Here is a 27,847-nt window from a genome sequence, read left to right on the forward strand (position 1 = left end):
TTTTCCCTACAGGTTCAAACAACCAGATTTGAGTGTTTCATTGCAGATTCAGACTGTCATTTTTTTCCTACCAAGATTTGGGGAAACGTTCCTTGAGCAGAAAGTAGTCTGTCAGATCTTATCTGTCAGAAAGCAGTAAAGATATCAGTAAAATTCTAGAGGAATAAAGAAATATGGAGGCCTATGAACTGAGAAAGGGGAGTCAAATGCATTGTTGCAGTTACTTGCCGTCGCTAGAAAGGGGCAAACACAGTAGTTGATGCTTAAGAAATTTTGTGGTTGACAGCCAGCTATTGGCATAAGTTTGGATTAAGTTGTGAATGCATATACCTCTTGCTGAGGGAAATTCCAGCTTGGACAAAAAAGATTGTGTGCATTAATATCATATTCTTTTCAGGCAGCACAGCTCTTCATGTTTGTTTCTCGGGAGAACTGACCTTGACAACCGGGGCTTTCACAGATGACGAGCTTCGGGAAGCTCTCAAGGCACTTCTAACTCAGAAGTGCCCAAGGGAGGATGAGTTGTGCCCGGTCTTCTTCAGGAGCTTTTGACCCTTTGTGCACACCCCCCTTCGGCTGGCCATTTAGGAGATCTTTGACTCAGGAGCACTCCCACCATCCCTGAGCAAAGGCTGGATTTGTTTGATCCCGAAGGGAGGGGACCGCTCGAACATTCGACAGTGGAGACCGATCACTCTGCTAGACTGGCAGCTGCCACAGATGTACAGTCGGAGCTATGGAAACTATTCCTCACTGCTTATGGAGCTGCCTAACAGCTCAGAGGATCTGGCTCGGAGCGCTTCAGATTGTGGCACGACTTCAAAGCACGCAGAGAGATTTCACGTGGGGTATGGCAGCTTGGCTTACAGAGGGGGGCCACGCCTTCCATTGACAGCATTGAGCTTCACTTGGCTACTCCCCCTCCTCACCATCCCCCTCAGTTGAGAGAGGATAGTGTCTGGGAGAAGGTGGTCAGCATCACGGCCTGGAACATCTAGGTGGCCCGTTGCAGCTGGGTCATGGGCCAGCACCATGTTCCTCAACGGCTACGCTGGTTGCCATTTGGCAGGATATACGCTGCGATCCATTTGGGAGCGCGGCGTTCCAAGTTCTCGAGATACTCACGATAGGCGGGCACGTTTCTGCAAGGCTTGGCCTGCAAGTGTATTTTATGATCTCACGCCACGAGGGATTCGCTGGCTTTATAGTCCACCATCGTGGTTGTTAGCCCCTGTTACGGAGAATCCCTAGGCAATGAGCTGGGATCTCTGGCAACAGGTGGGTTTTCTTTCAGCCCGTTTTTGTTTTTGGCCACGATTGGCACCTTTCCGGTTTTGCCACTTTGTATGGTTGGATTTTAAGCATTAATAGAAGTTCCTTTTCTCTTCTTTTTTTTTTTTTTAAATGGAGGTTCACGGGGAGCTGTTTTGGTCTCAACAGTTCGTGATCCAAATTTTTGGCAGAGCCATCTGCATGGCAGTGTGCATATGATTTTGCAGGCTACTGACGATTCAAAACTTTCCATTGTGAATCTATGTAAGCCAAGCCATTATTAATGTGAACAAAGCTTCAAAGATCAATGTACAAATTTCATCAATGTCAATGCATGTAAGCACAAGAGAAAAGTAAATACCATGCAAGTGCCAAGTCCATTCACGAATGCCAATTATGTCATGTCAAATCACCTCAATCCAAGGCTAAAGAGCCAATTCCAAATCGAATGAAGAGTCAATGTCCAATGAACAATTATCCAAAGATGTAAGCTAACTGATATTAATGTCTTTAGGATTGGCCTTAATCATTGGCACCATATGATGTAGCCAGGATAGCAAAGGCTTATGAGCCATCGACAAATATCGACAAGAGAACCCGTGAGAGACATCCTACCTAATGAGGGGAAGCCCACGAGTGTTGCATCCACAGGGGGGCATATCAATCATGAAATGATCCTATATCCTTATCCCACCACTGGCTTTGTAGCCTGATAGCCACTAAGGAGGGACAACGAACATCAATGTAAAAGCCCGACCACCTTGTGTAGCTAGGAGAGAACCAATGGGGTTTTTGAGAGAATAGTGCCTATAAGAGCACCTAAACAACATCTAGAGAGGTGAGAAAGATCTTGAAGATAAGGGTGAGTTAGTATGTCAATGGAATGGGCCAATGAGAGCCTAGATATCAATGAAAGCTTGGTTATAAAGATAGCCTCAATCTAATGCCACAGCACCATGATTTTCAACCCTATCATTGTCTACTATTGTTTGCCTATTACACACACACACCCCATCTCTATCACTCCGCACGTTTCCTTCCTCCATAGCGATGCCGGTAAATGCATGGCTTTGTACAACAATCAGTTTGACCTCTGCTACGTCTATTGTTCATCCTAGGTAGGGGTCATTAAAAAAGGAGATTCCATCCTTTTCTACGATGATGTCAAGCACAATTATCACCCACTTGAGCACATAGCCCGTCTTCTAGGATGATTTCAAGCACATTGATTAATGATTCTGTAAGCCATTTTTGTCAGAGTAAGTAGGCTATTTTGGATTTTTGTATTCCCTTGACCTTCTTGTTTAAAAAAACAGCCCACAAAAATTTGGTGCCATAAAAGGTCCATATTATGCTATGAAGCTCATAGCTACCACTCCCTTCCTAGAACAAGGGAATGCCATTCCGGAGGATGACAAGCCTGGGAACATCCCAAACATTCTCCAAGGTATCAGGGGAATCTCAATTTCTGTTTCAAGCAGCACCAGCTGGGCAGGCTCGTTGAGAAACATAACCAATGTCACCTAGGCACCTGAGCCATGCAAAAGGGAGGTTTACTCAATATTCTGTCCAAAATAATGATGTCAGACCACTTTCCCACTGTATTGCATATGCAGCAGGGGCTCCCCTAAAAAAGAGGTGAGGATTTAGATGTGTTGTTCTACGAGGAGAAGGTCCAGCAGGCCATTGCACAAATTTGGCGGGTAGAGGTTGTCCCCCCAAAGGATGGGTAGGCCAATGAGAGAAAGGGCACATAGGAGGGACCTAGCCTCTTGGTGCCTAGCAAACAAATACGAGAGCACCAGACTGGACCTATAGGCAATGGAGATCCAGCACATGGAGTACTCCTATCAATCCTCCAGAGCAAGATGGGTGCAGCAGGCATACAGGATGAGACGATAGTTCAGCCCCAAGTCGGCAAGGTCCCAGCTCGAATGGTTGAGAGACAAGGGAGGCAACTGCCCACGCACCCTCAAGATATCGGAGAGATGACTACCTCCTTTTGTCAACAGCTCTTTTAGGCAAAGGAGGTGGCCTCAAAGGCACTCACAGCCAAAGAGGAGGACTGCGCCCACACCCTCTCTGCGGGCACCCCGAACATTATGGCACATTTAGAGACACCTCAAGGCTCTCCCTGTACAGAAATGCTTGGGGGAGGATGGTGAGTCCCCAACGTTCCTTCATTGCTTCTGGGAGCACACTAGTACTCCCCTGCACTTAGCTTTCTAGGAGATTTTCTGCTCATGGCTGCTCGCTAGCCCGACGCTGGATTTGCCTAGTCCCGAGTAAGGGTAACTGACCAAACATTCGCCACTGGCACTGCATCACATTATTGGATACAACCTGCACGATCTTAGCCAAGGTATTGAGCGTGAGGCTTCAACCGTACCTCCACAACATCATCCACGACATCCAAAAAGTTTTGTTCAGGAGAGGAGCATCCTAGACAACATCTTCACGTTTTGCGAGGGAGTGTTGAGTACGAGAGGAGGGCCAGCGTCTCAATATCCTCCTGCTGGATTTCAAGAAGGGAATCACTCAGGTGGCATCTTTGATTATGGGAAGGCAGACCCTTGGATAAGGTGCAGTGGGATTCAGGCGATTGGTTCTAGCCATCCAGGGTAGGGCACTTGGAGCAAGTGGCATAGGTGCCCTTCTTCTCCTATACCACCTGCATTGGTAGACGGGTTCAATTGGATGCGTCAAGGTGGACCTCCTCACAAATGGTGAGTCAGCAGATAGCATCTACACCTCCGTCAACATATGGCATGATATCATATACACCCTGTGGATCACTTGGGAGCAGGGCAATGAGGGATCTAGGAAGACTGCTGAGAGGCGGAAGCATTTCTGCAAGGCATGGCCTGTATGCATTTTTTAGACTCACAGATCAAGGAATCTGCTGGTTGTATAACCCCCACCCTGGTTGTTGGCACCAGTTTCCACGACACTCTAGGCCGTGAGCCAAGGTCTTGAGAAGCAGGTTGCATAGCAGCCAGCTGCTGGTCGGGCGTCCCATGGATGGCTGCCGTTCGATGGCTGCCTTGGGATGTGCCATGTACACAATGACATTACAAGAAATATCTAGCCTAGTGGTCATCACATGTACTAGGCTATAAACAAGTCCCCTTTAAAGAGCAGCATCCACATGTGGCTGCTGCCAAATCAGCAACCCAATTTCAACACTTTGTCCATGGATGTAGAGATTAGCTCGCTGTCCTGCATCTGAAATCTTTTGTGGAAGTACTTTGCCTGGCTCTCAAAGATTCCACCTTTGTGTTGCCATACTGCTATGCCCAAGAAATAGTATAAGTGCCCCAAATTTCTCACCTCAAATTGCCTGCAAATTACAGCATTGCGCTGCTCAATAAGTGTCATCATTGCCTATAATGATAAGACATTTCACATGCAAATGGCACTTATGATGCTAACATTTCATCTCCCATACATTAAGATTGGGGTCAGATGTGGCCATTTGCATGTCAAATATCTTCAAAAGGCATCATTCCTTGTATACAACGACTTAAGTACTTGTTTGAGACCCTAGAATTTTGTGTACATGACTTGACTGTTTGTTTGAGACCTAGAATAAACTTTCTGAGTTTGCATACTTTGTCCTCTTTTCCTTTTACACAAACCCAGCTGGTTGCTCCATATATAGCTCCTCATCCAACTCTCCATTCAAAATGCAGATTTGACATCTATTTGCCACAAGGGCCATGAGAAGTGTGATGCCATTGGCAAATTTTGTCCTGACAATGATAGACTTTGCAATTGGTGCAAAGGTCTCACTGAAACCTACCCCCTCATCAAAAGCATGGAGGAACATTCATAATAAGCATTATATATTTGCATTTCACTGGCTGTCCATCTATGGGCTGTGGATAACCATCGAAGGCATCAGATGGCTGTTCAATACATGCCCATATATTTGTCCACGTGAAGGCATACCCACCACATGAGCTTTTTTTGTGTCATCTGCTCTTCCAATAGAGCATTCCAATTGTTTCCTGCATAGTAGGCATGGCAAATCTAGTTGTCATGTTAAAATTAGAGGAAAGGCACCAAGGACTTTTACAATGATGAAAACGAGGCTTCTATCCTCAATTTTCTCATCAATCACTGCAAGCTGCTCTGTAATCTCTTAAATCTTAGTAAATTAAATGCAGAGTGAATCTCCCCCTCTCACCCTTACTGAATGGAGCTGCCTGAAGCCTCATTTTCATCAATCACTGCAATGCTCTGTTCTCTCGAATCTTGGTAAATTATATGGAGAGTGAATCTCCGCCTCTCATCCTCACTGAATGGAGCTGACTCTTTAGTTGCAACATCCTGCTTGAGTTGCTAATCCCAAAGCTGTCGCTTGAAAGTCAAAGATTTTGCACACATTATGTGAATAATGAGTGTACGCCTAGCCTTCCCTGCATGACTATCCTCCATAAAACCTTGCCAACCAAAAGTGTTTTCATAAGACACTTCCATGCTTGATAGTTCCCAATGCTAAGGACCTTTTCTTCCCCATCAGCCATGACATCTGAGGCCATACCTAAAAAGAAAACACCTATCGCCATGCCGCTTAAAGAAATGAAAATGAAACAGAAGGACTCTCTAATGTGTCCATAATGAGTGGTCATTGTTGCTTCAGAGTATCTAAAAGGATTTTATATACCTAGATGAATTCAGGAACATTCCCAAACTCATCCTTTCAAAACACAACATAGTGCAGTTTCAATCTCACGATGGTCATTCATAAGACTGAAAACCATAAACTCCATCACGCAAAGCGGGGACTAGCTACTATGACATCCCCACTGACGTCATCAGCGCCCAACAGTGGGTGTAGAGTATCTAAAAGGATTATTGCCTTTAGGAAATATAGGAGGTTAGTGGTCATTAGAGTTTGTGCCACATTAGTGGTGGTCATGCATAGATGGTGGAGATACTTACCTCTTGGAAGGCCCTTGAAGACAAGCATTCTGTAACAGTGGTGTCACGTTCCTATCTGCTGCCTCAACCTTTGCAATCGGTCATTAACTTGTTTATGTTCGTCACTTACAGATTGGAGTTTGCCACCTCTTCTCATATATTTTTGTTGCAAGCCATGATCGATTGATTCACTATTCCTACTATCCAACTATTGATTGATTCACTATTTCTACTATCCAACTGTTTAAAGTCAATAATGTAAGGGAGGTCGCTAGCTTAAGATTTTCATTTGGTAGCAAAGCAGCATGAGGCAAGGAGGCTGTGAGAATCTACTTTAAGAAACGGAGAGTAGTCAAGCATTTTGAGAGCTTGAGAGAAGAGATATATGGAATGTTGTCCAAGTAAATTGGCATCATTTTTCAAAATTGCTATCAAAGCAGCATGAGAGGCACGGAGCCTGTGAGAGTCTGCTCTAAGAATCGGAGAGCAGGCAAGCATTTTGAGAGCTTGAGAGAAGAGCAGTATGGAAGATTATCCAAGTTGATCAGCATCAACATGCAATGGAAGAATTTTCATGTTCAGCATATCCTTTTTTTAGAAATTTTCTTTATTTAATCTCTTTTATTTTTCCTTATGATAAGATAATTCTCTGATGTGAGTCAGGATCTTTTGATCCAACTCCGTTGTAATTGGAGTGAACCCTCCCATGTGGGACCACAAGTGAAGGTAGTAATTATGATTCAAGGCAGGTTCAGTGTGACTGAATGAGGTCATTTCGACGACTCCTCCAGCCAGTCCACCCTCCTTCCTGAGTCGTTTGGCCATACAAAGCCCATTGAACCAACTTCTCTAGTGTGTGTTCCAAGGATTGCTCTATGGAAGTTCTCAATTTTGTAGGGGTCCTTGCTTGGAGGTGATGAGCCTGCAATGATCCCCGTCCTATTGTGCAAGGAAGTAAAGAAGGAGGCCAATTGGAAGTGCAAATAAAATCGAATCACTTCCAACTTACAAGGATCTCTTGCTATTGAGTTCAGCTGGGTCCATGTGTCGTGCCGCCTCCCCCATCCCTTGATGACCGAAAATCGTTTCCGGTTGCCGGTCCCTGGTAAGAAACCGGGTGAAACCTTCAGCCAATCTCCAGTTTCACCTGCTTTCCTCCCAGGAACCGCCTCCCGAAGACGATTCCCTACTCCTCCATTTTTGCACATGTTCCCCACCATGGTTTATGAGTCCTTCATTTTTACACATTTTCACCAAACATTACGATATTTGACATGGGCAATTAGTTTTTCCCGTAAACGTTCAACTACACAGAGGAGCGTTTGGTATTGTTTAAACTCTGGGGTAGTGCGAATGGTGATGTGCCCATTGTAAAGCACATAAAGGTCATCAAACCATTGACCTTCTAAAAACCACACACTCCAGCGCACATGGACTAGCTACTATGACATCAAATAGACGTCATCAGCGCCAAATATTAGGTCTAACCAATGCACACATAACTGCATTAGAGAAAGTCTTTGTCCTGAATTCCATCACGCATAGCAGGGACTATCTACGTTGGCATACCCTCAGCACCCAACAAAAGGCTGAATATTTTCACATACTTTCATGTGCATACAACACACACGAGCAACAATTTAACAAAAGTTTAAGGGCAGCTTCGAATCCTACAACTAAAAAGCTGCAAGCTGCCGCACAGAGCTTACAATGATGTTTGTATTACAAAAGGAAATCCCACCCGCGTGAACGTAAAGTGGAAATAAGGTGGTGGAACTAAAGTCCTGCTATTGGGAGACTAGGGCCAAGTTCATAGGACAAACTTAGGAAGTCAAGCTCAGCCAACAAAAGACTCACCCGAAATGTATTACCCTGCAAAACAAAAATGCGAGGCTTCTCACGTAACAGCCAGCGATGGTAGAGTGTACGAATCCGCAGCTCCAAAAGAATAAAGGAAGCGAGTAGAGTCTACTTTTTTGCTGTTGGCTATACGCGCCGTCCGATGATGACGCTGCAATCCAGCAATTACAAAGATTCCCCATTTGGCGATAGAATATTGAGCTAGCCAAATAGACCCCCTCTTTCGTGAGGGACCCAATTCATAACTCTTAACTCCAATCCCCTACCGTGGCTTTTTCAGCAACGTCTGCGTCCGAAAGCACGAATGCGTCTTCGGAATCCCATCAGGGACCTTGAAATGTGCACTGAAAGTGATTCAAAAATATGGGAACGTTGGAATTTTTGAGCTGAGTGCGATCAAGTTTCACTCGGCCACCTAACAAAACAGAAACCCAATTCAACATACCTTCGATCCTTGGCCGAGCAGCTGAAGGGAGCAATCGCCCTTTGGTCTCAAGCAAACTTTCATCAACTCCCCTGCCAATCACAAACCTATTTATACATTTCCCAACTTTTGACTGCCCATGCAACACACTCATTGATATTGTCTGTAAGAGTCCTTCTCTCTCATTTATTGGGAGTACATGCTCGCATTGTGTTGCTTCTCTCTCATTTATTTATATGCCCACATTGTGTTGCTGGTGAGAGTGGTTGTTAGCACTACCCCTACTTTTGACTGCCCATGCAAAACCATCAAAGCAGGCAAATTAATTCTAGGCAGTTGGCAAAGCAAAATGAGAGAAGCAACACCCCTCCTTGAAAGGAGGGGCTCCGTTGTGAAGCAGCTTCCTTCCCCATATTTAACACACTTGAGCCAATCAAATTAGACCTTATTGATGATTGTTCAGCCAATGAAACTCTTGCAAACCCTCTTCCTCAAATATTTTTGGTGAACGTGCATCCTTTTAACAGTTGGCCAAATCAACTGGCTCGCGTGATTGCTCTCTAAGTGTCTTCTCTCATGTATTAGAAGTTCTATATGCCCACATTGTTTTGCTCGTGAGAGTGGTTGTTAGCGCTGCCCCTCTAGGGGCAGACTATAGCAACAAGCCTTGCCCCGTCTAAACCAGATTTGCTAAGATTGAATTTTAAGAGACTTTCCAAAAAGGAAATTGGACGCTAAGACATTTACCCATATTCGAGGGTAGTGTGTCCGACAAGTCATGCCTCTTGTTTTTCCCCTCCTAAGGGACTATGGGAATGCGGAGTTTTACCCCTCCTGAAAAGGGGAAGCATGGGAAGACCCCGCCAGGATAAAGAACCACTCAACGCTTTCCCTAAAAGCAGTAAGGTACCCTCGACAAATTCTAATGAGGTGGGGTCACAACCTCCACATGAATAATGTGCCGAAGCAACATAAAAGGAGGACGAAAACCTACAGTGTCACAAAGTAGACAATGCCAAAAGCAATCTGTTATCATGAAATCTTTAAAAAAAAAGCATATCGATAACTGATTTGCATCCTTCTCGAGACTATCCTTGTGAACAAGACAAGCCCAAAATAAATGATACACTCTTTTAATCTCACGTTTGCTAAAAACATGGTGTGGATCATCCTGACAAGAAGGAACTGGGGGAAAAAAGAAATGGAAGAATTTGTAATTACAGCGACTGGGGGACAACCATAGCCTATTGAGATGAGACCTTTACATATACTCAAGATCCTAAAACTACCATGACTTCAAGAGGTGAGGAGAAATAGGATGGGAAGAGTAAAGACATTGATAAATTTGAGCCCAATCCATCTTGAACACTTTAGCCCCTTTAGGAGAGAACCAACTCCCTACGAGAGACTACTTATAGAAATAATGTTCAGTTGCCACCTAGAAGCGACAACTCCAAACAACACATTTATCAAGCTATGACATAAACGGTGAGCCTAACGATAGGCTAAAGCTCTTTCAAGATTTCCTCACCTTGCTTTTGACCTAATGCAAAAACCCTTCCAACATTTCGCACCCAAATTATGAAAGTTTTTGGCACATCTCAAGTTAATAAGCAGAATAAAATGTTCATCCCAGAGATGTATCACCTTGGACCACCAAACCAAGACTTACAAGACTTTCATCACCTTTGAGAGCACCCTTTCCCTTCCAAACTATTCTCTTAGACAAAGAGTCCTAAGAGTGTTCATATGACTTGGGAGGAGGTGGCCAAGGATGACAATTGTGTTGTTGTATCCCTATTTTTTGTGAACACAACGAGCCTTCTAGCATGTAGATCCTTGCATCATAACTAGTAGGTGCTTGCATCCTAACCTATAGATCCTTACATCATAACCAATAAGTATATTTGATAAATTCATAATCAAATCATTATGCAAATGAGCGAGATCAAAGCTATGGAAACAAAAAGAGAAGATATGCACATTGTGATGGAAAGTATGGAAGAATAAGTTGATAGTCAATGCATTGTAGAATCAAATGACAAATGTAGTTATCATAACATTTTTTGTTGAATAATAGATCCTTTGTAGTGCTTGAGTTGATTAATTCTCATAGTATATAGTTGTTGGTTTCTCTGATCAAAATAGTATGTTTTTAGCAATCGTCTTCTAAGGCAAAGCTTCACATGCTTTTGTTGTGAGGGCTCTATATCAAAATGCTCTTATTGTGTGCATTTTTATCTTGCTGTTACAACCTTGTCTTGTGCATTTGATCTTTTTCAGTTTGAAGGCATTTTATGTTTTTCAACTTAAATCTTCATCAAACACTACACCTCTTGAGATAATTTCTTTTTCATTGAGTGTGCCATATGGTTTCTATGCTTTATTATGCTCATTGCATCCAACTATGATGTATTTTCTTGATTTGTATGATCATTATGTATATTTGCATATGCTATGCAACCAAAATTTTTGAGATGCTCAATATTTGTCTTGTATCATGTAAAGGCTTATAAGATGTGATTCTTTGAGCTCATTCAATTCATAGCCTATTTAATAAATAGTTTGTACTATTTCTGTCTCCCATCCAATATTAGTTTGGCAAATGTTTTCATTCAACATCGTTCTAGTTCTTCCTACCAATGTCCTATTCTTTCTTTTTGCAATTGCATTTTTGTTGAGGTGTGCTAGAAAATGTGAGTTGTCTCCTCTTTGTAAAAGTTTGTAAAAGTTATAGACATATATTGACCTCCTTTATCTAATTTGAGTACCTTTTCAACCATGAATTTGGATTCTTTGAATTTGTTAAATAGTGTTGACTTTTATTTGAATAAAGTAGTCATAAGTCTTGACTTTAGACTTTTCATAAGTGCTTATGACATATATTCACCCCATTTTTCTTATCTGAGTACCATTTTTTTGCTTGTCTGGTTTTCAAGCATGGCTTTAGGTTTTAACTTGTATTAATCTTTTGAGGTGCACATGTCCATATTGTTTGCCAAAAGCTTGAGAGTGGCACAAGATGGTACTCAAGTCTCATTGCATGCAAGTTTAGTATAGAGGCTATCATTTTGAATAACCTACCTTCTTTTATTGCTTGTTAAACAAGGTAACATCCTTTCGATTTATCTCTAATCATGCATTGATCCACACCAAATATGAGTCTATAGTTCTTCTTTGTCACCTATCCAACTGATAAGAGATTTTGTTAAGCTTTGGAACATAGAGTACATCATGTGCCAATTCTTTCTTGCCTAAAAATTTGACCATGGGTACTTTGTTACTTCTTTGAATAAAATTTGGTATGTTATCAATAGTGTAGACTAAATTCTTTGATCCTTCCAAAGCTTTCATTTTGTTGATTGTAAGTATTATTACTTTGATTTTGTCCATGAGTATTTCCTCTTCCTCTATTGTTGTATTATCCTTGATGATATTCTTTCTTTTTACAATCTCTGTCATCATTTCTAATTTTGTGACAACAATTGCATTCTATACTTGACATATATCTTCATGAATTTCCTCTACATTGAAAGTTTCCTTTGTTTTAAGGATTACCCAAATTTTGATAATTACCTCTCGTCAATTGCTTGTCCTTTCTTGGCTATAATTGATGGGGTTCTCAATTCTTCACCTAACAAAATGGAGCGGCCGACTAAGACTGCACCGTAAAAGATGCAACCTGCAAAGAGGGAGGGGGGATCTATCGGACCCTTGCCCAAAGGCTATGGGTTTGGAGTAGGGGGGATGCAAGGACGAAGAAGAGACTACTAGCCCTACCTCAGCGGATGGGGTATCGGGGGGGGAGGGAGGGCTAACAACTTGAAGGTGGGTGGTGAGGGTGAGAGCAATAGTAGGGGGGCGAGGAGAAGGCGGAGGGGGGAGGAATGAGGGGGGCAAGGCTTCAAAGGGGAGGGGGCAGTTGGAGCTGTAAGCTGCAATGCAACCATCGGGGAAATGGAGGAAGAGGACCTCGAATCTAGTGACAATGATGGTGCTGAAGCCCTGTGCTCTTCCTATCTAGTCAACTCTTGGGGGACCTACCCAGTTGGAGCTAATGGAACTACCTTGACAATTGCTAGAGTCCCTGTCTCATGCATAGTGGGATGGCTCAATATTGTCACCTCTACTTGCTTCCCCTGCGTGACTGAGGAGTGGCCTCATGCTCTATCCTCCTTCGCTCACGCTGGGAGCAGATCAGTTCGACGAGTAGGCAGAAGCCCATTGTTTCTTGTACATTATAGATCTACCACTTACTTTCTCATAGATTTATTATACATTGTAGATATACCACTTTTGCATAGATGTATTGCACATTATACACATCTCATTATGTCTCCTATATTTATTCCAAAGAGCCATGATTTTTCTAGGAGCTTCATCATTTAGTTTTAAAATATAAAGTCAAAGGAATGGATTATTCAAACCACATTGGATTAGGGAAAAGTTGAAGATTATAATAATTTCAAGATGGAAGAAAAAGGAGATAACAAACTAAGGTATTACTGTACTTAATAAATATCCTTTAAACATGTTTGTAAGAAAAAATGAATAGAAAATTTCCAATAGTAAATAAAGAAGAAGCGAAGAAATTAAAAGAAAAAATAAATATTGGCAATTACACATGCATTCTTTTGCATGCCCCTTCACCTACCAACTGATCATCATGACCAAGCTTCTTTTTGTTCTATCTACGTGAAAATTTGGATATACTCTACATCCATTTGGTAGAGGAAATTTTTGTAAGAAAGTTCTCCAATTCTCTTAAGTGTTGTGAATGGTCCTCAAAAACCTTCTCCATGGACATTTAGCCATCTCCAAGGTTTCTAAAGGTTCTAGCACTTTAACATAGACTTTTTTTCTTTATTGCAAAAAAGATGGAATATGCCTTCTGCAAACTCCACCTATCTATGGTGTGGATCTACTTAACTTATTGTTCTATCTAGAGCTCATTTTATGCTATCTTAAGGTGGAATTTGCCTTTTGTAAATTCACCTTTCTATGGTCTGGATCTACTTAAATACTTGTTCTACCTACAGCTCTTTTTATGTTATCTTAATGTATTTTGTTTCTCGTGTCTCACTTTCTTCCACCCACTCTATGTCCTTCCACCTAGTCGTGTCCTCCCCTCCTCTCTTAGTTGCCTACTCTTAAACTCTCTCTCACACCCTCCATGTCCCCCTCAACCCTCTTGGCCTATACTTAGCAAGTGTGCCCTAGATTTTAGGGAGCCTTTCATTTGACAATGAGCCTTGAGCTATCTATACTACCTTCATTCTTCATCTTTGTGTCTCATTCTAATGATTAATGACTGCAACACTCATGGAGATTTGTCTTTTCACATATTCTTCATAAACGCCATGAGTTTTGTCTTTACCTTTTCACATATTCTAACATATCCTAACACACATCCCCTTAATAAAAACTTCCTAAGGAGGTAATATTTTTGGCATCGGAACATGCTTTTCTCCTCACACTAGATGGAGTATGAAGAGAAGCCGTCTCAATATACCAAAAGTTGGAATGGCAAGGGAAAACAATAAGGGAGAGCATCTCTATATAAACTCCATAAGAAATCACGTCTAGGAGATGCCCATTTATAGGACTAGCTAGATACTCCTCTTCTGTTGCGCAAACCTACAGTTTAAAAAAATATTTTCTACTTCAAACTTCTCGTTCTCTCTCTCTCTCCCCCTCGAGGATTACCAAAAAGCGAGCCACAAAAAGTGAGTGAGCCAAACAAAGCGAGCTATAAAAAACAATAAAAGAATTATAAATCCCCCATTTCAGTAGGAAAAAATAATAACTTATTCAAAAGTCCATATGCATATAACTTTAAAGCCACTAACACTAATTTCACATCATCCATGTGACAGTTTGGATGTTTAATTTCCAAGTCATTGTTTGTATCAAAGACAAACCCTATTATAATCAAGTTCTCTCTTTCCAATAATTGAGATCATCATGCAAACTTCCACACAAGTGGAGTGTTTCCAAGGACTCCTTGCATGGATGAGTCTAGATTCCATGCATATGTAAATGCTTAGTTTTTTAACTCTGTTCACTCTTGGAACAAAACCCATGTTTCTTTGTTAGTGCAAAAATATCCTTCCCTAATGATTTATTCTTACCTCCCACTAATCTTACCAATGCAACAAATCGACCACAAATTCATATTTTAGTGCATTAAATTTCACTAGATGGTGCAAAAAGACATGAAAATCATCTAAACTACGCCTTGCCATTTGATTTGATATGTAACATGACCATGTTTGGACTTGTAAACCAAAAGAAACAAGGATGTGAAAATGTCATCTTTTGGGCCAAAATAGGGAGCGCGTCAACGCATTCCCTGTTTTGGCCCAAAAGATGACATTTTCACATCCCTGTTATTTTGCAAGATGTCAACATTTGATTGTTTTGGCCCAAAAGATGAGTTCTTAACATCCCTACATCAACGCACTCCCTATTTTAGCCCAAAAGATGACATTTTCACATCCCTGTTATTTTACAAGATGTCAACATTTGATTGTTTTGGCCCAAAAGATGAGTTCTTAACATCCCTGCATCTTTTGATTGTAAAAAATAAATGGCATAATGTTACATATCAAATTGTAAAAAATAAATGGCATAATGTTACATATCAAATCAAATGACAAGGCATGATTTAGATGAATATCATGCCTTTTTGCACCATCTAGAAAAATTGTGCACATCAGAATATGAATTTTGTGAAATTCTGTCCAATTTCTTGCACCAAGTTTAAAGCAAGGTTTCCCATAGTAGGGAGCAAGAAGACACTATCTATTTTAGCAAAAGCAAAACCAAATTTTAACATCCTCTACCTTTTAATTGCACTCTTGGGATCACTCTTCATAAACCCATAAAGCATGTGCCAGCAAGCATGTGTTAAAAATTACCCCTATTCTTGCATTTTTACATTTTCTCATGTAAATGGTTAAACCCCTATACGTGTTTACATTTTCAATCTTAAAATTGTGACACTCCTTCATAAATCTACATATATAAATTACATTAAGTTGCTATTTTATAAATCCCCTCATGCACATAAACAGAATGTAACTCCCCCCACTAAAAAATACCCCTCAATGCACAAAAGAGCTATGTTACATGTTATCAGTGACCCCCCGGGGTAATTGCCAAACCCAAATGGGGTCATGTTTATAGTCCAAGCACTTATTTTATAAAAAACTCTTTCTATGCTTGCTTGATTTTCCAACCACTCAACTAATTGTCGCTTGCCTTTTTGGGCTTGCTCTATTGACTCCCTCTCTCCCCCCCCCCCCCCCCCCCTCTCTCTCTCTCTCTCTCTCTCTCTCTCTCTCAGGCACGGCTGATGGGTGTGATAGAGGCACTTACATGATGCAAGGCCACAGCAAGGAGACCATAGCAAACCATGCATGTAGATGTCAACGCTCTAACACGAGTTTTCTACCACCGCAGCCTCATATACCAACAAAGCCGTTGTACCCTCTTATCCACTCTCAACTGCCACATGGACTTGGTTCCTCGAATAACATACAAAGGGCCACCATAGTGACGCCATAATGCAACTCGCTCCTCTCTCTAGGCTCGGACACCTTGTACTTGTCGTATTTGCCTTGGGTGCAAATGCCTACTTTGAGGCTCCACCCATTCAACTCCTTGTATTTGTTTTTTTCAGTCTCAAAGACCCTGTAGTCTTTCAAAGGCTAAATGATAAACTTTCTTTCTTTCGTTCATTCTTTCTCTCTCATCTATTGTTCTCTTTCTATACCTTGTCCACGTTTTTCCCTCATTCACAACTCTCTTTCGTCACTCATACACCTTACATTGCAATACTTCTCTACAATTATTCATCATAAGTTAACTCCAAAATTCTCATAGAGTTTTGCCTTGATAGAGGATGAATATTTCTTGTTGTGTTGGTGGTGTAGAATCCTTGTTCCTTTGCCTAAGATCAAGTCCATTTTGTTTTTTCTTTCTTGTTGATATAGAACTCTACTTTTTTCCTTTTGCTAATATAAAACTTTATTTTTGCTTCTTGTCACTTGTTTCTTTTATACTATACATCAAATCTTTGGTTTACATCTCATGTTCAATGCTAAAGGGATGAGACTTTCCTTGTCTAGTATTACATCTTGATGAGATAAAGGCAAAATAGCATCATATTCATCATTGCACTATATGGATCATTGGTGTCCAAAATCTATTATATCACACATTTGTGCTACGTTTTGATGATCTAACAAATCGATCTTCTCATACATATTTATATTTGTCTGCATATGTCATACTAATGTGAAAACAATTTTAATTAGTGCTACTTCTTTGATGTCATACTGTCTAGATAACTAGCCAAATTCTCTTCTCTTGGTACTCCACAACATGTAGTCTCATCCTAGTATATTTTTATATGGACAAAATATTATTCAACTAACTAGAATCTAGAATAAGTTTTTTTATAAAATGATAAAATGGTCCGCGACACATGCTACATCTAGAAGACCTTTTTCAAAAAATATGATGCTTGGAACTTTGAAGATGATCAAAGTCTAATTTTGACATTTTGAATACAATAGAAACAATCAATAGAACAAATGTCTTGACATGAAAAAAGCCTCATCCACAATGGGTTAAGAACATAGATAAGTGTTTTTCAAAGTTCTATTGATCTCGAATCCAAGTTCTTTGCTCAAATAGAATAAAGAAGCATTTAATGATACATATGATAGGGAGAGACCTTGATGATATGATTTGGAGTAGACAAGACAATATAAAGGTATGTGGTGAGTTCAAAAGAAACATGTATAATCACATGAGAGAGACTTCTTCTAGGAAAAAGAAGCCTTGATCAAGTTTAATACAATTTAAGTCATTAAATCTATACCATGACACAACCTTTCCAAGCTATCTATTATGCTTTCTTCCTTCGAAGTGACTTTCTTTACTATCAATCGCATTCTATTTTGCGTAATTCGCGTTAAAATGCTAACATGATTTGTCTGTTAGCACCTTATTATGTCTTCTTCAATGTATGTAGTTGCTGAGCTATTCTTGACTATTGTGATCAAATGCAAGGCTTGAATTTTTAATTTATAGACCATCTTGTTGATCGGAGAATTCAATTATTGTTGTCTTTTCTTCTTTTGTCATGTAGATCACTAGATTATCTATAAGGGCATCAAGCCAAGACTAAGGACATTCAAAATAAGTGCACGAGTCATGAGTCAAGACTAAGCCTTCAGGTCAATGTTCATCCATGATATTTTTAATTTGTAGACCTTCATCTTGTTGATCAGAGAATTCAATTAGAATCGATGGATAATTTGAAATGCTCTCCGATGGCCTTGCATGTTGACTGATTATCTCTAATAATATGACCAGCTGAATATGCAAATAAAGAAAGGCCCCTGCTCCAATATAATACTAATTCTAAAACAATTTACAGCATATGGAGGCTCGAGCCGAGATTCTCAACTTGTAAATCATAGACTTCAGAGCTGAATAAATTACTTACATTTAACTAAAATTGAAACCTCTAGTAGGGATACATGAATGTTGCTTGCAAACATCGTGGCAGCGTAACATGAAACCGAGAAATTGATCATGTGTCGACAACTTGTGCGCATTAGCCCATCCATCTAACAAAGTGTCCCCCCAAGCATCTCACAAGCCTACAAACTCCTCCCTAATGATGTCCACTTGCCTTGCCAATTGTGAGGTACAGAGGATCTTTGAAGAAGCTCACAAAAGAGGACAAGTTGCTGCTGCTACTTTTGCACTCATAGCAACAAGATTCTTATAGGTGCCAATTTGGGCTAAATTTAAAAGCAAGATTACACTCATAGAATAGTCTCTCCATTGCGATCTTTGCTTCCAATCGTAGACGAGGACCCCAACCATGTTGCCATTGTACTTTGCCCATGAGTCAACAACCAAGAAATGCCCATGCCAATCGATACGCTTCTTGCATTGTTTCTTCGTGTTTTGCCTGTTCCTAGTTCTATTCTTTCATTGCCATGATTGCATACTACTAGTGGAGTTCTTGCCCCCTGGTCAACGTGGCGTCAATTGTGCTTGCTACAAGCATCTTTGAATTAGAGCAATTGCTCATAAACTCAAGTTATGTGCTAGCTTGCAGGGTGTCTAATCTCCGATGTAGACATTGCAAACATGCCATTGGATGTCCATCATAACCCATGGAGAAACACCATTGACTTGTCACCTTTTTGAAGCTGGATTGTCACTTGCATACACCGGCTCGAATTGTACCGTGTGGTTGAGTGTTTCATTTGGTCCTCCAATTATTTTGATTGGCTCCCCAATCTGTTCCACACAATGGGCGTGGCAGAAAGCAAGAGCTTGCAAAATCCTTCCTAGTCAAAGTGGGTATCTTCTCTAAGCTGGTCATTGTGTTTAGCCTACTATTTGTGCCATCATGTGACTGCTTCACCATTTAGGTACATGGATGCCAATATGCACTTATCATTGTCGCGTTTGAGCACAATTGAAAAGTAGGTCTCAAACTCACTCAGGTTGAATGAAAGAACTAGAATATTTGTCTTGTCATTGAAGCATCATCTTTGAAGATTGATATTCTAGAAATTGACTAATGTCTATGATAACCAGTCGTGATCAGGAAGGGCAAAAGATCCTAGTCTTGAGGTTCTTGGCTTCTCGTGCTAGACAGCCTGGGCTCATTGATCTCTGTCTTTGCAGGTGTCCCATTCCAAAGATGCAACTTCTACAGGTTTGGCATGACAACAATCCATTGATTGTGTTGGTGGATAAACCCTTATTCGATTGTGATTGCAATCGTATCCTGGATCACATCATGGACCGGATGAGAGAAGCCACAAGCAGAGAAGCAAATACTATAACCTGACTGGCAATTTTTTAGGACAATTATATAGAATACATCACAAAAACATTATGTTTCCCAAAAAATATTCTTGATTGGTATACAAGCAATTTAATGTGAGGAGCGTACTTGCACAATTATATAGAATACATCACAAAAACATTATGATATTCTTGATTGGTATACATGCAACTTAATGTGAGGAATGTACTTGCACAGAATGTGCATTCCCCTAACCTGTTGGGACATAAAAGGGTAATATACACAGCAAGCCTGCAAAACAATAACCACAAAATCTTCAAGTTTTACAAGGGCAATGCTCTGCCAAAAGTAACAAGCCTACATTCCATAACTTCAGCCTGAGCATTTAACGCTGCTTGAGATTGCGCAATAATGGCTCATGCCCTCAAGTCAATCATCATCATCGAGAACACTCCTCCTCCGCTGGATCTGCTCACATTATAGATTATGGAATCTTAAGAACAGCATAGAAACGGGCACAGACATATCATGAACAAAACAACTTTGGTATACCCATAGCATTGTATTTCCTGAAGGCTGCAGTCTACTTTCCACCTAAGAATGTTTCAGCGTGCAATCAGTGTACTTTAAGCCACAGCCACATGAGCTTCTGGTAAAAGTGTAAGATTTTAACCTAGTGTACATACAGGCAAAAAAGTTTTGAACCTCTCCAGCATGTCAAAAACGTTCTTACACTTGAAGGCAGTATTATCATGAACTCCCCTCAAATCACACAACCTTGTCCTCAATGCTCACAATCGCTCTCGTCTCACTCCTAGCCTCCCTCACAAAGCCCACTCTATGTTTTGCAGAAGCATAATTCCCTTTGAACAAACTTAATCGTCACTTGAATTTTTAAACAATTCCAAAACTGAAGATCATCTTGCAGATCTACTCATCTTACATGATTGAAGTCACACGTACACGTGTAGGGATGTTTGGAAGCAAGGGAGCAGAAAATGCAAAACAAGGAAGCAAAAGCTGAAGCTGAACTGAATTGTATAACTGCAAAAAAAAAACTGAAGTGAAAGGACAAGCCTTCTTAAGGCTAGCCCTAAACCTTGGTCAACTCATAGGGCAATCCATCTTATAAGAGTTGACTTGATTATTAATGAGCTATAGGACTAGAACTAACTAGTACTAACTACAAGGCCATACCAGGGGCTAAACCTAACAAACGTTCCAGAGTTGACTTGACTATTAATGAGTTTCCAGTACTCTGGAATCTTCTCAAAGATACCTAGAACTAATGCCAGTTGCACATGTTCATCCAAAAGGATATAGCAACATATGGAAGTACAATGATGGCAGAATCACTTAACAAAAGGAATCAAGTGTAAAGCATGCCAAAAAGTTTCAACCTTGAGTCAAGGAAGTGCCTTGATGAAGATCTATACCAGTTTGTCTTGTGTCGGAACATAGGTCAAGTGAATATCCTTGCTGATAGTTTCTCTCTGATATAATGATAATCAACCTCAATGAGTATGAAATATTGGATTCTGCCCAATCGCTGAAGCACTTTGATTGTTAGTGTAGATAGTGGTGGGAGATGTCTGATCAACATCAAGATCTGCAAGTAGTTTCCGTGGCCTGATACATTCTGTAAAAGCTGCCATGTACTCAGCTTCACCGCTGGAAGTAGCAATTGTATATATCTAGATGAATCTAGTAACAAGCCCAAACTCATCCTCTAAAAACACAACACATAGTGCAGTTTCAATCTCATGACCGAAGAGATACATGAAGCTCCAAGAATATAACAGCTGCCACTACGTGACACTGTAGTGTGACAACATCCAGCCCAGTCACTGTCCTGTGAAGTGAAGAATGGTGGCCAAAGAAGGCCCAAACCTTGAGTGCCTTTCAAGTATCGAAGACACGCTTCACGGCCTACCAACGATGTGTATTGGGACTATGCATGAATTTGCTTAACTGGGAACATCAAACTGAAGGTCTGGCCATGTGTGATACGGCATCCAACAGCCAGCTGATAGAGAGTGGCATCAAAGGGCTCAACAACATCATCCATGGAGAAATGGAAACCAAACTCCACAGGTGTAGAAATTGGTTTGCAGTCCTCAAACTAAAATGTGTGTAGGAGCCATCTAACGTATTTGGACTGAATCATCATAATACTCCCCTCAACATGAGCAAACTGAATGCCAAAATAATAATTGAAGCTGGCTCAAATCTGTCATAGCAAATGATTGCTTCAAATCAGAAGGCTGCAATCTGCTAAGTAGGTCCATTCAAGAGCATATCATCAACACATAAATCAAAATCAGAAAGTTGACATCATGCTTGCGGACATTGAGAGAGCTTTTTGTAGGGCAGTTCTGAAAACCAAGGCTGATAAGACGTCCATGAATCTTAGCATACCATGCCCGGGGTGCCTGCTTCAAACCATATAGTGCTTCGTGCAACAGGGATACCTTTTTTTTAATACCCTTTTGACTTCAAAACTGGAACGCTGAGAGACATACACCTCCTCTTGCAAATCTCCATGAAGGAAAGCAGTTTCAAAGTCAAGCTGATGCACTTGCCAATGATGATGGCTGCTATGGCAATGACGCACTTGATGGTAGTATTGCATGATCTGGGTGCAATGTTTCCTCAAAATCAATGCTTGCTGCTCAGCATAGCCTTTTGCAACAAGGCAGGCTTTGTAGTGCTCAATACTACCATCGGCCTTCCTCTTGAGTGTGGATACCCACTTAGTGCCGCCTTCATCTCAACTACTCTACAGAATATTGCATAAAGCAAGTAAAGAAATCTGGCTTGGATTTCAATCGGTAGACCCAGGGTGTGTTGGTGCAGCCCGTAGGTTGCATTTGGTTCACAATGATGTGTGTGGCCCAATGCAGACAAACATCTATTGGGGATTATCCATATTTTGTTACTTTTGTGAATGATTTCACCTGGCATACTATCTTTCAGGAAAGAAAACCGATGCGTTTTCCCAAGTAGGCATCCCTCACAAACATGTTTGGACAATGCATGCATATTTGGAAGATTAACAATCATTCTATGAATGCAATCTGGCTGCCATAATTGAAGATCCTAAAACGCTCATGCCACAAATGAGTGTCTGCAACCACAAAATCCTCTATTGCAAGTGCTGCAATGTTTGTGTCTATCTCATAGGATTGCGTGATCTGGGTGCAAATTTTTCCTCAAAATCAATGCGTTACTGCTCAGCACAGCCTTTTGCAGCAAGGCGGACTTTATAGTGGTCAATACTACAATCAGCCTTCCTCTTGAGTGTGTATACCCACTTAGTGCCTATAGCACACTTGCCTTTAGGCAAGTCACACAACTCCCAACTGCCATTCTGATGAATTGAATCTAACTTGGATCTCATAGCACCCATCAAATCTTTGCTCTCAAAGGCATTCTTGTGACACAGTGGCTCTTCATTGCGAGTGGTAGCAATCGATGCAACCTCCACTAAGTGTCCCTGCATATGATGAGAGGCTGCCCTCATGCAGCCAGGCAAAGGCTCAGCTTGTTGCTGTCCCTCAATGAGTCTAACAGTCATCTAGGGACTGCTTTCTGCTGTCTTTATCATAGCCCTCTCTTCAGTCACTGCTTCATCTATGGTAGCCTGATCAATGTGAGGCAATTCAGGCTGAAAATCAGATCCTGTTTGTGGTTGTAAAGCACTAGTTGGAGCTCCATGGACTCATCAAAATCTGATGCAGACTTGAACAAGAGCAGCAATGTATCAGAGACATCAGAAAGCAACAATAGTTGGCTGTTTTTGACCAGCATAACAGAGTTCAGCAAAGACATCATCTCTATTAATGATAACCTTGCCTGTACTAGGCTGGTATAACTGATACCCTTTGCTTTCTGAGCTGTGACCAATAAAAATGCATTTAATTTCCTTGTCCTCAAGCTCATGTAGTAACGGAGACAGAACATGTGAATATGCAAGGCATCCAAATACCCTGGCTTATGACCTGTCGAAGTCTCATAGGGTGTGATAGTCTTCAACACGCTAGTGGGTGACCTGTTCAAGACATAGTTGGCACACATAATGGCATCCAACCAAAATTTGTTGGGGCAAAGACTTACCCTTCTATCACGACCTCCTATACTTGAACTTGCTTCATATTGCCAATTAAAGGATCAATCACAGGGTAGGGATACCAATATCACGATCACTATACTTGAACCTGCTTCATATTGCCAATTCAAGGATCAATCACGGGGCAGGCACTCAGATTTTCCTCCCAGCCAAATCTCGGTGGTAGCAAACTCTCAGAACAGCCACATTACATGAAGGCTCCAGCTTGCATATTCCACTAATCCCCAATTCCCTAGATGGATCTAGTATGCCACATGTCTTCATTCTAGGGTACCTCTTAAATGCATATTTACTACCCCTCTCTTGGGATATCAATTTATTCACTTACCCCTAGGCACATTTTCCACTTAATGCATTTAAGACCCATAGCCTTAGACCCATCTAGTCAGTGCTTGTCAACCTCATCAAGGACCTTGACATTAACCCCTTTGACCATTTACATGAAGCCCAAATAAATATAATACAAACATTGATCCTTTACAAAAGAAAATGTCGACTCACCCTTCCGAGGTCATGTTGCCTCAACTTGAGTACTATTTCGGAATATCCTTTGATATGCCTTCGATAAAATTGAAAAAATCCCAAGAATGATCGCAAAGCGATCAAACTCTGAGGGATAGGCCACGTCAGTATTGCAGCCACTTTCTTTGGATCCATTTCTACCTCCTCAGGAGTAATATATACCTAGATGAATCCAGGAACATTCCCAAACTCATCCTCTAAAAACACAACATAGTGCAGTTTCAATCTCATGATAGTCACTCACAAGGTTGAAAACCATAAACTCCATCATGCATAGCAGGGACTAGCTACTATGACGTCCCCACTGACGTCATCAGTGCCCAACAGTGGGTGTAGACCATAGTATAAAAATATGCTCTCACACATACAAATCCACACACCCACACATACTTGAGCATCCATTTATACAAAGTCTTCGTACTGAGTTTCTGTCGGCACTCGTTATCACAATACCAGCAGGCCGCAACTTGGACAAAAACTTCACCAGGTGAAATCTGCATGTCCGCTAATACGGCAGAAGCATATACCTAGATGAATCCAGGAACATTCCCAAACTCAGACGGCATCCTTAACATAGCATAGAACTAATCTTGAATCCACATAAGTGGATGAACCACCAAAGCCTGCAAGCGTAAGCAGACCAAGAGCAAATCAATCACCCCTTTCTATCATAATAACAGAGCTCCATCTCCAAACTCCAAACATCTCTTTGTCGATCAACAAGTGGACACTCTTGTAGCTATGTACATTCCTTACGTTCGCGTGAACAAGAAACCCCACAACGATTCGGCTCGTGACCATTGCCAGTCCTGAAGCACTGCGATCAACCAACACCACCATAGCAATTCACCGTCACCAGACTTTCCAGGCTATAGATTCACCCATGCCCCGTCACACAAACAACGCGACGTCCGTCTGCTCTTTTCTTCTCCACACCCGTGCTCCCCCAATCTTGACGACGCTGAGCGTCTGATGAACACGTCAGTTCGTACTTCGTTGAGATTGCGTGTCAACAACGGAGGTACACCTACGTGCTGTAAAATCTCTACTCGAATTATCATCAGCCTTGTCTGCCAGAATTCAGCAAACCCTGATGCGTAGCGCATCGTTCTTCCACAGCTTCATCTCCCTATTTCGATACTTAGCTCTGATACCAAATATCACGACCTCCTATACTTGAACCTACTTCATATTGCCAATTCAAGGATCAATCACGGGGCAGGGATACCAATATCACGATCACTATACTTGAACCTGCTTCATATTGCCAATTCAAGGATCAATCACGGGGCAGGCACTCAGATTTTCCTCCCAGCCAAATCTCGGTGGTAGCAAACTCTCAGAACAACCACATTACGTGAAGGCTCCAGCTTGCATATTCCACCAAGCCCCAATTCCCTAGATGGATCTAGTATGCCACATGTCTTCATTCTAGGGTACCTCTTAAATGCATATTTACTACCGCTCTCTTGGGATATCAATTTATTCACTTGCCCCTAGGCACATTTTCCACTTAATGCATTCAAGACCCATAGCCTTAGACCCATCTAGTCAGTGCCTTGTTACCCTCATCAAGCACCTTGACATTAACCCCTTTGACCATTTACATGAAGCCCAAATAAATATAATACAAACATTGATCCTTTACAAAGGAAAATGTTGATTGACCCTTCCGAGGTCATGTTGCCTCAACTTGAGTGTAACACCTTCAGCATACACCGTGCCATCTCTATCAAGTTTCCATATTTGCATTCTGCAGCACCATTTTCATGTGGTGTATATGGCACAATACACTAATGTATAATACCGCGAGATGCTAAAAAATCAGCAAACTCACGGGACATATACTCACCCTCCCTATCAGTGCAAAGTATGAGATGCTTGTGTCCGCCTTCATTCCCAACCACTCTACCGAATATTGCTTGAAGCAAGTAAAGAAATTTGGCTTAACGCAAGAAATCGCTTGAAGCGAGTAAAGACATTTGGCTTGGATTTCAATGGGTAAACCAAGGGAGTGTTGGTGCAGCCCGTAGGTTGCATTTGGTTCACAATGCAGGCAAACATCTATTAGGGATTATCCATACTTTGTTACTTTTGTGAATGATTTCAATTTTCACCTGGCATACTATCTTTCGGGAAAGAAAACCGATGCATTTTCCCAATTAGGCATCCCAAATGTCTAAAACGCTCATGCCACAAATGAGTGTCAGCAACCACAAAATCCTCTATCGCAAGTGCTACAATTTCTCTCTCTCTGTCATAGGCCTAACGTACAAGTCGATGTTCCAGTGATAACAATTGTATTGCCATTTCTGAAATCATAGACTGCACAGCAATAACCATTAAAAATAACTATATACCTAGATGAATCCAGGAACATTCCCAAACTCATCCTCTAAAAACACAACATAGTGCAGTTTCAATCTCACGAGAGTTACTCATAATATTGAAAACCATAAACTCCATCACGCATAGCAGGGACTAGCTACTATGACATCCCCACTGACGTCATCAGCGCCCAACAGTGGGTGTAGACCATAGTATAAAAGTATGCTCTCACACATACATATCCATACACCCACACATACTTGAGCATCCATTTATACAAAGTCTTCGTATTGAGTTTCTGTCGGCACTCCGGAGGTGAAGGGCAAACTCAGCTAGGACGAAGGCTAGCACTAAAGGAGAAGGCTAATAAAAAAGTAGTCCAGATCTCTTCATTCAAGCTACAACTGCTTGTGAAGTCTAAACGATTTCATTTTAGTCTCTCCCAAACGAGCATCTAAATCTAAATCTAGCTGATAGGGCAACACACCATTTAAGATAGAAAGAATTATCGCAATACCAGTAGGCCGCAACTTGGACGAAAACTTCTCTTTATCTTTATGTAGCAATGGCTGAAATGGATATGAGATTCTTTTTTATTCTTGGAACATACAAAACATCCTACAGAGAGACAAGATCTTCTACTGCTACAATATACTCATTGGCCAATGCCCTTCACGGCATAAGATGCATTGTTGGCACAGGTCACGACTCACAATGTCCCCCATTTGGTAAATCAGGCACAGGGGAAAAAAACGTCTTTCAAGAAGTAATGTGCTTAGAAGCACCACAATCAAAATACCGCATTGTAGTTTCTAATGCATTCAACACTTATGAATCATGAATGAATGATTGTACTGGCATGTTACTATAAAAGCCCAATCATCGTGAGCAACATGGCCGATTCATTTTTTTCGTGGGAAGATGAGCATCAGTAATTGCTGACTTATTATTATCTAATTCTATGCGCTTTCAGCATTTAGAAATATCATGACCTGGTTTCCTAGTTTCCTTACAATCTCGACATGGTTGCAAACCCTTGATATAAGTCAGGAATTCCAGTCAGTGTCTTAGACACAATCTGACTATCTAGCACAACCTCATCAATGTTGGCCAATTGCTCTTTGAAGTCCTTGACCTTAAGTTAGAAAGGCATCCATACTTTCCCCCTCATCCATCTTCAAGGCACCTAACTCCTTCCACAAACTTGTCCTTCATTGTATATCTCTACAAAGAGGCTAACTTATCCCAAGCATCCTTTGCAGCCCTGCAAGACTATGAGAGTGATTATCACCCTCTAAACCAACAATGCAATAAAGGCATGAGCCTGAGCATCTCTGCCATCCCAAGTGCCTTCGTGAAGAGGTCGGACAAGTTGTCGGCGGTCGGGCAGTACATAAGCTTCATCATGTCGTCGATGATGAGCTCTCGAACAAAGTGGTAATGAACTTCGATGTGCTTGGTCCGCGCATGGTATATTGGATTCTTGGCAATGGCTATGCAACTCCGATTGTCGCACATCAGCACTGTTGCGTCCTCCTGA

General features: G+C 41.3%; 2 protein-coding genes across 3 annotated transcripts in view; both read right to left on the reverse strand.

The window, feature by feature from the left end:
- The window catches only part of MLH3 (MUTL protein homolog 3), a 112,240-nt gene extending 103,657 nt beyond the window's left edge, over positions 1–8,583 (reverse strand). Inside the window, exon 1 of one of the 2 annotated variants that reach the window (XM_087390780.1) lies at positions 8,504–8,583. The gene's annotated coding sequence lies outside the window, so the exon portion shown is untranslated. Of the gene's footprint in view, positions 1–8,055; positions 8,188–8,503 lie in introns of those variants that run through there. The other variant, XM_087390781.1, reaches the window with a different exon arrangement.
- A 10,855-nt stretch (positions 8,584–19,438) lies between these two features.
- The window catches only part of LOC147890128 (double-stranded DNA-binding family protein), a 33,733-nt gene continuing 25,324 nt past the window's right edge, over positions 19,439–27,847 (reverse strand). Inside the window, exon 7 of the mRNA XM_087390836.1 lies at positions 19,439–19,796. Within this exon, the coding sequence (XP_087246962.1) occupies positions 19,758–19,796 (39 nt within the window). The 3' untranslated portion in view covers positions 19,439–19,757. The remainder of the gene's footprint in view (positions 19,797–27,847) is intronic.

This window comes from Dipteris shenzhenensis, chromosome 19 (assembly GCF_047967505.1).
Source record: "Dipteris shenzhenensis isolate YYH24624 ecotype China chromosome 19, Dip_SZ_1.0, whole genome shotgun sequence".
Taxonomy (NCBI): domain Eukaryota; kingdom Viridiplantae; phylum Streptophyta; class Polypodiopsida; order Gleicheniales; family Dipteridaceae; genus Dipteris; species Dipteris shenzhenensis.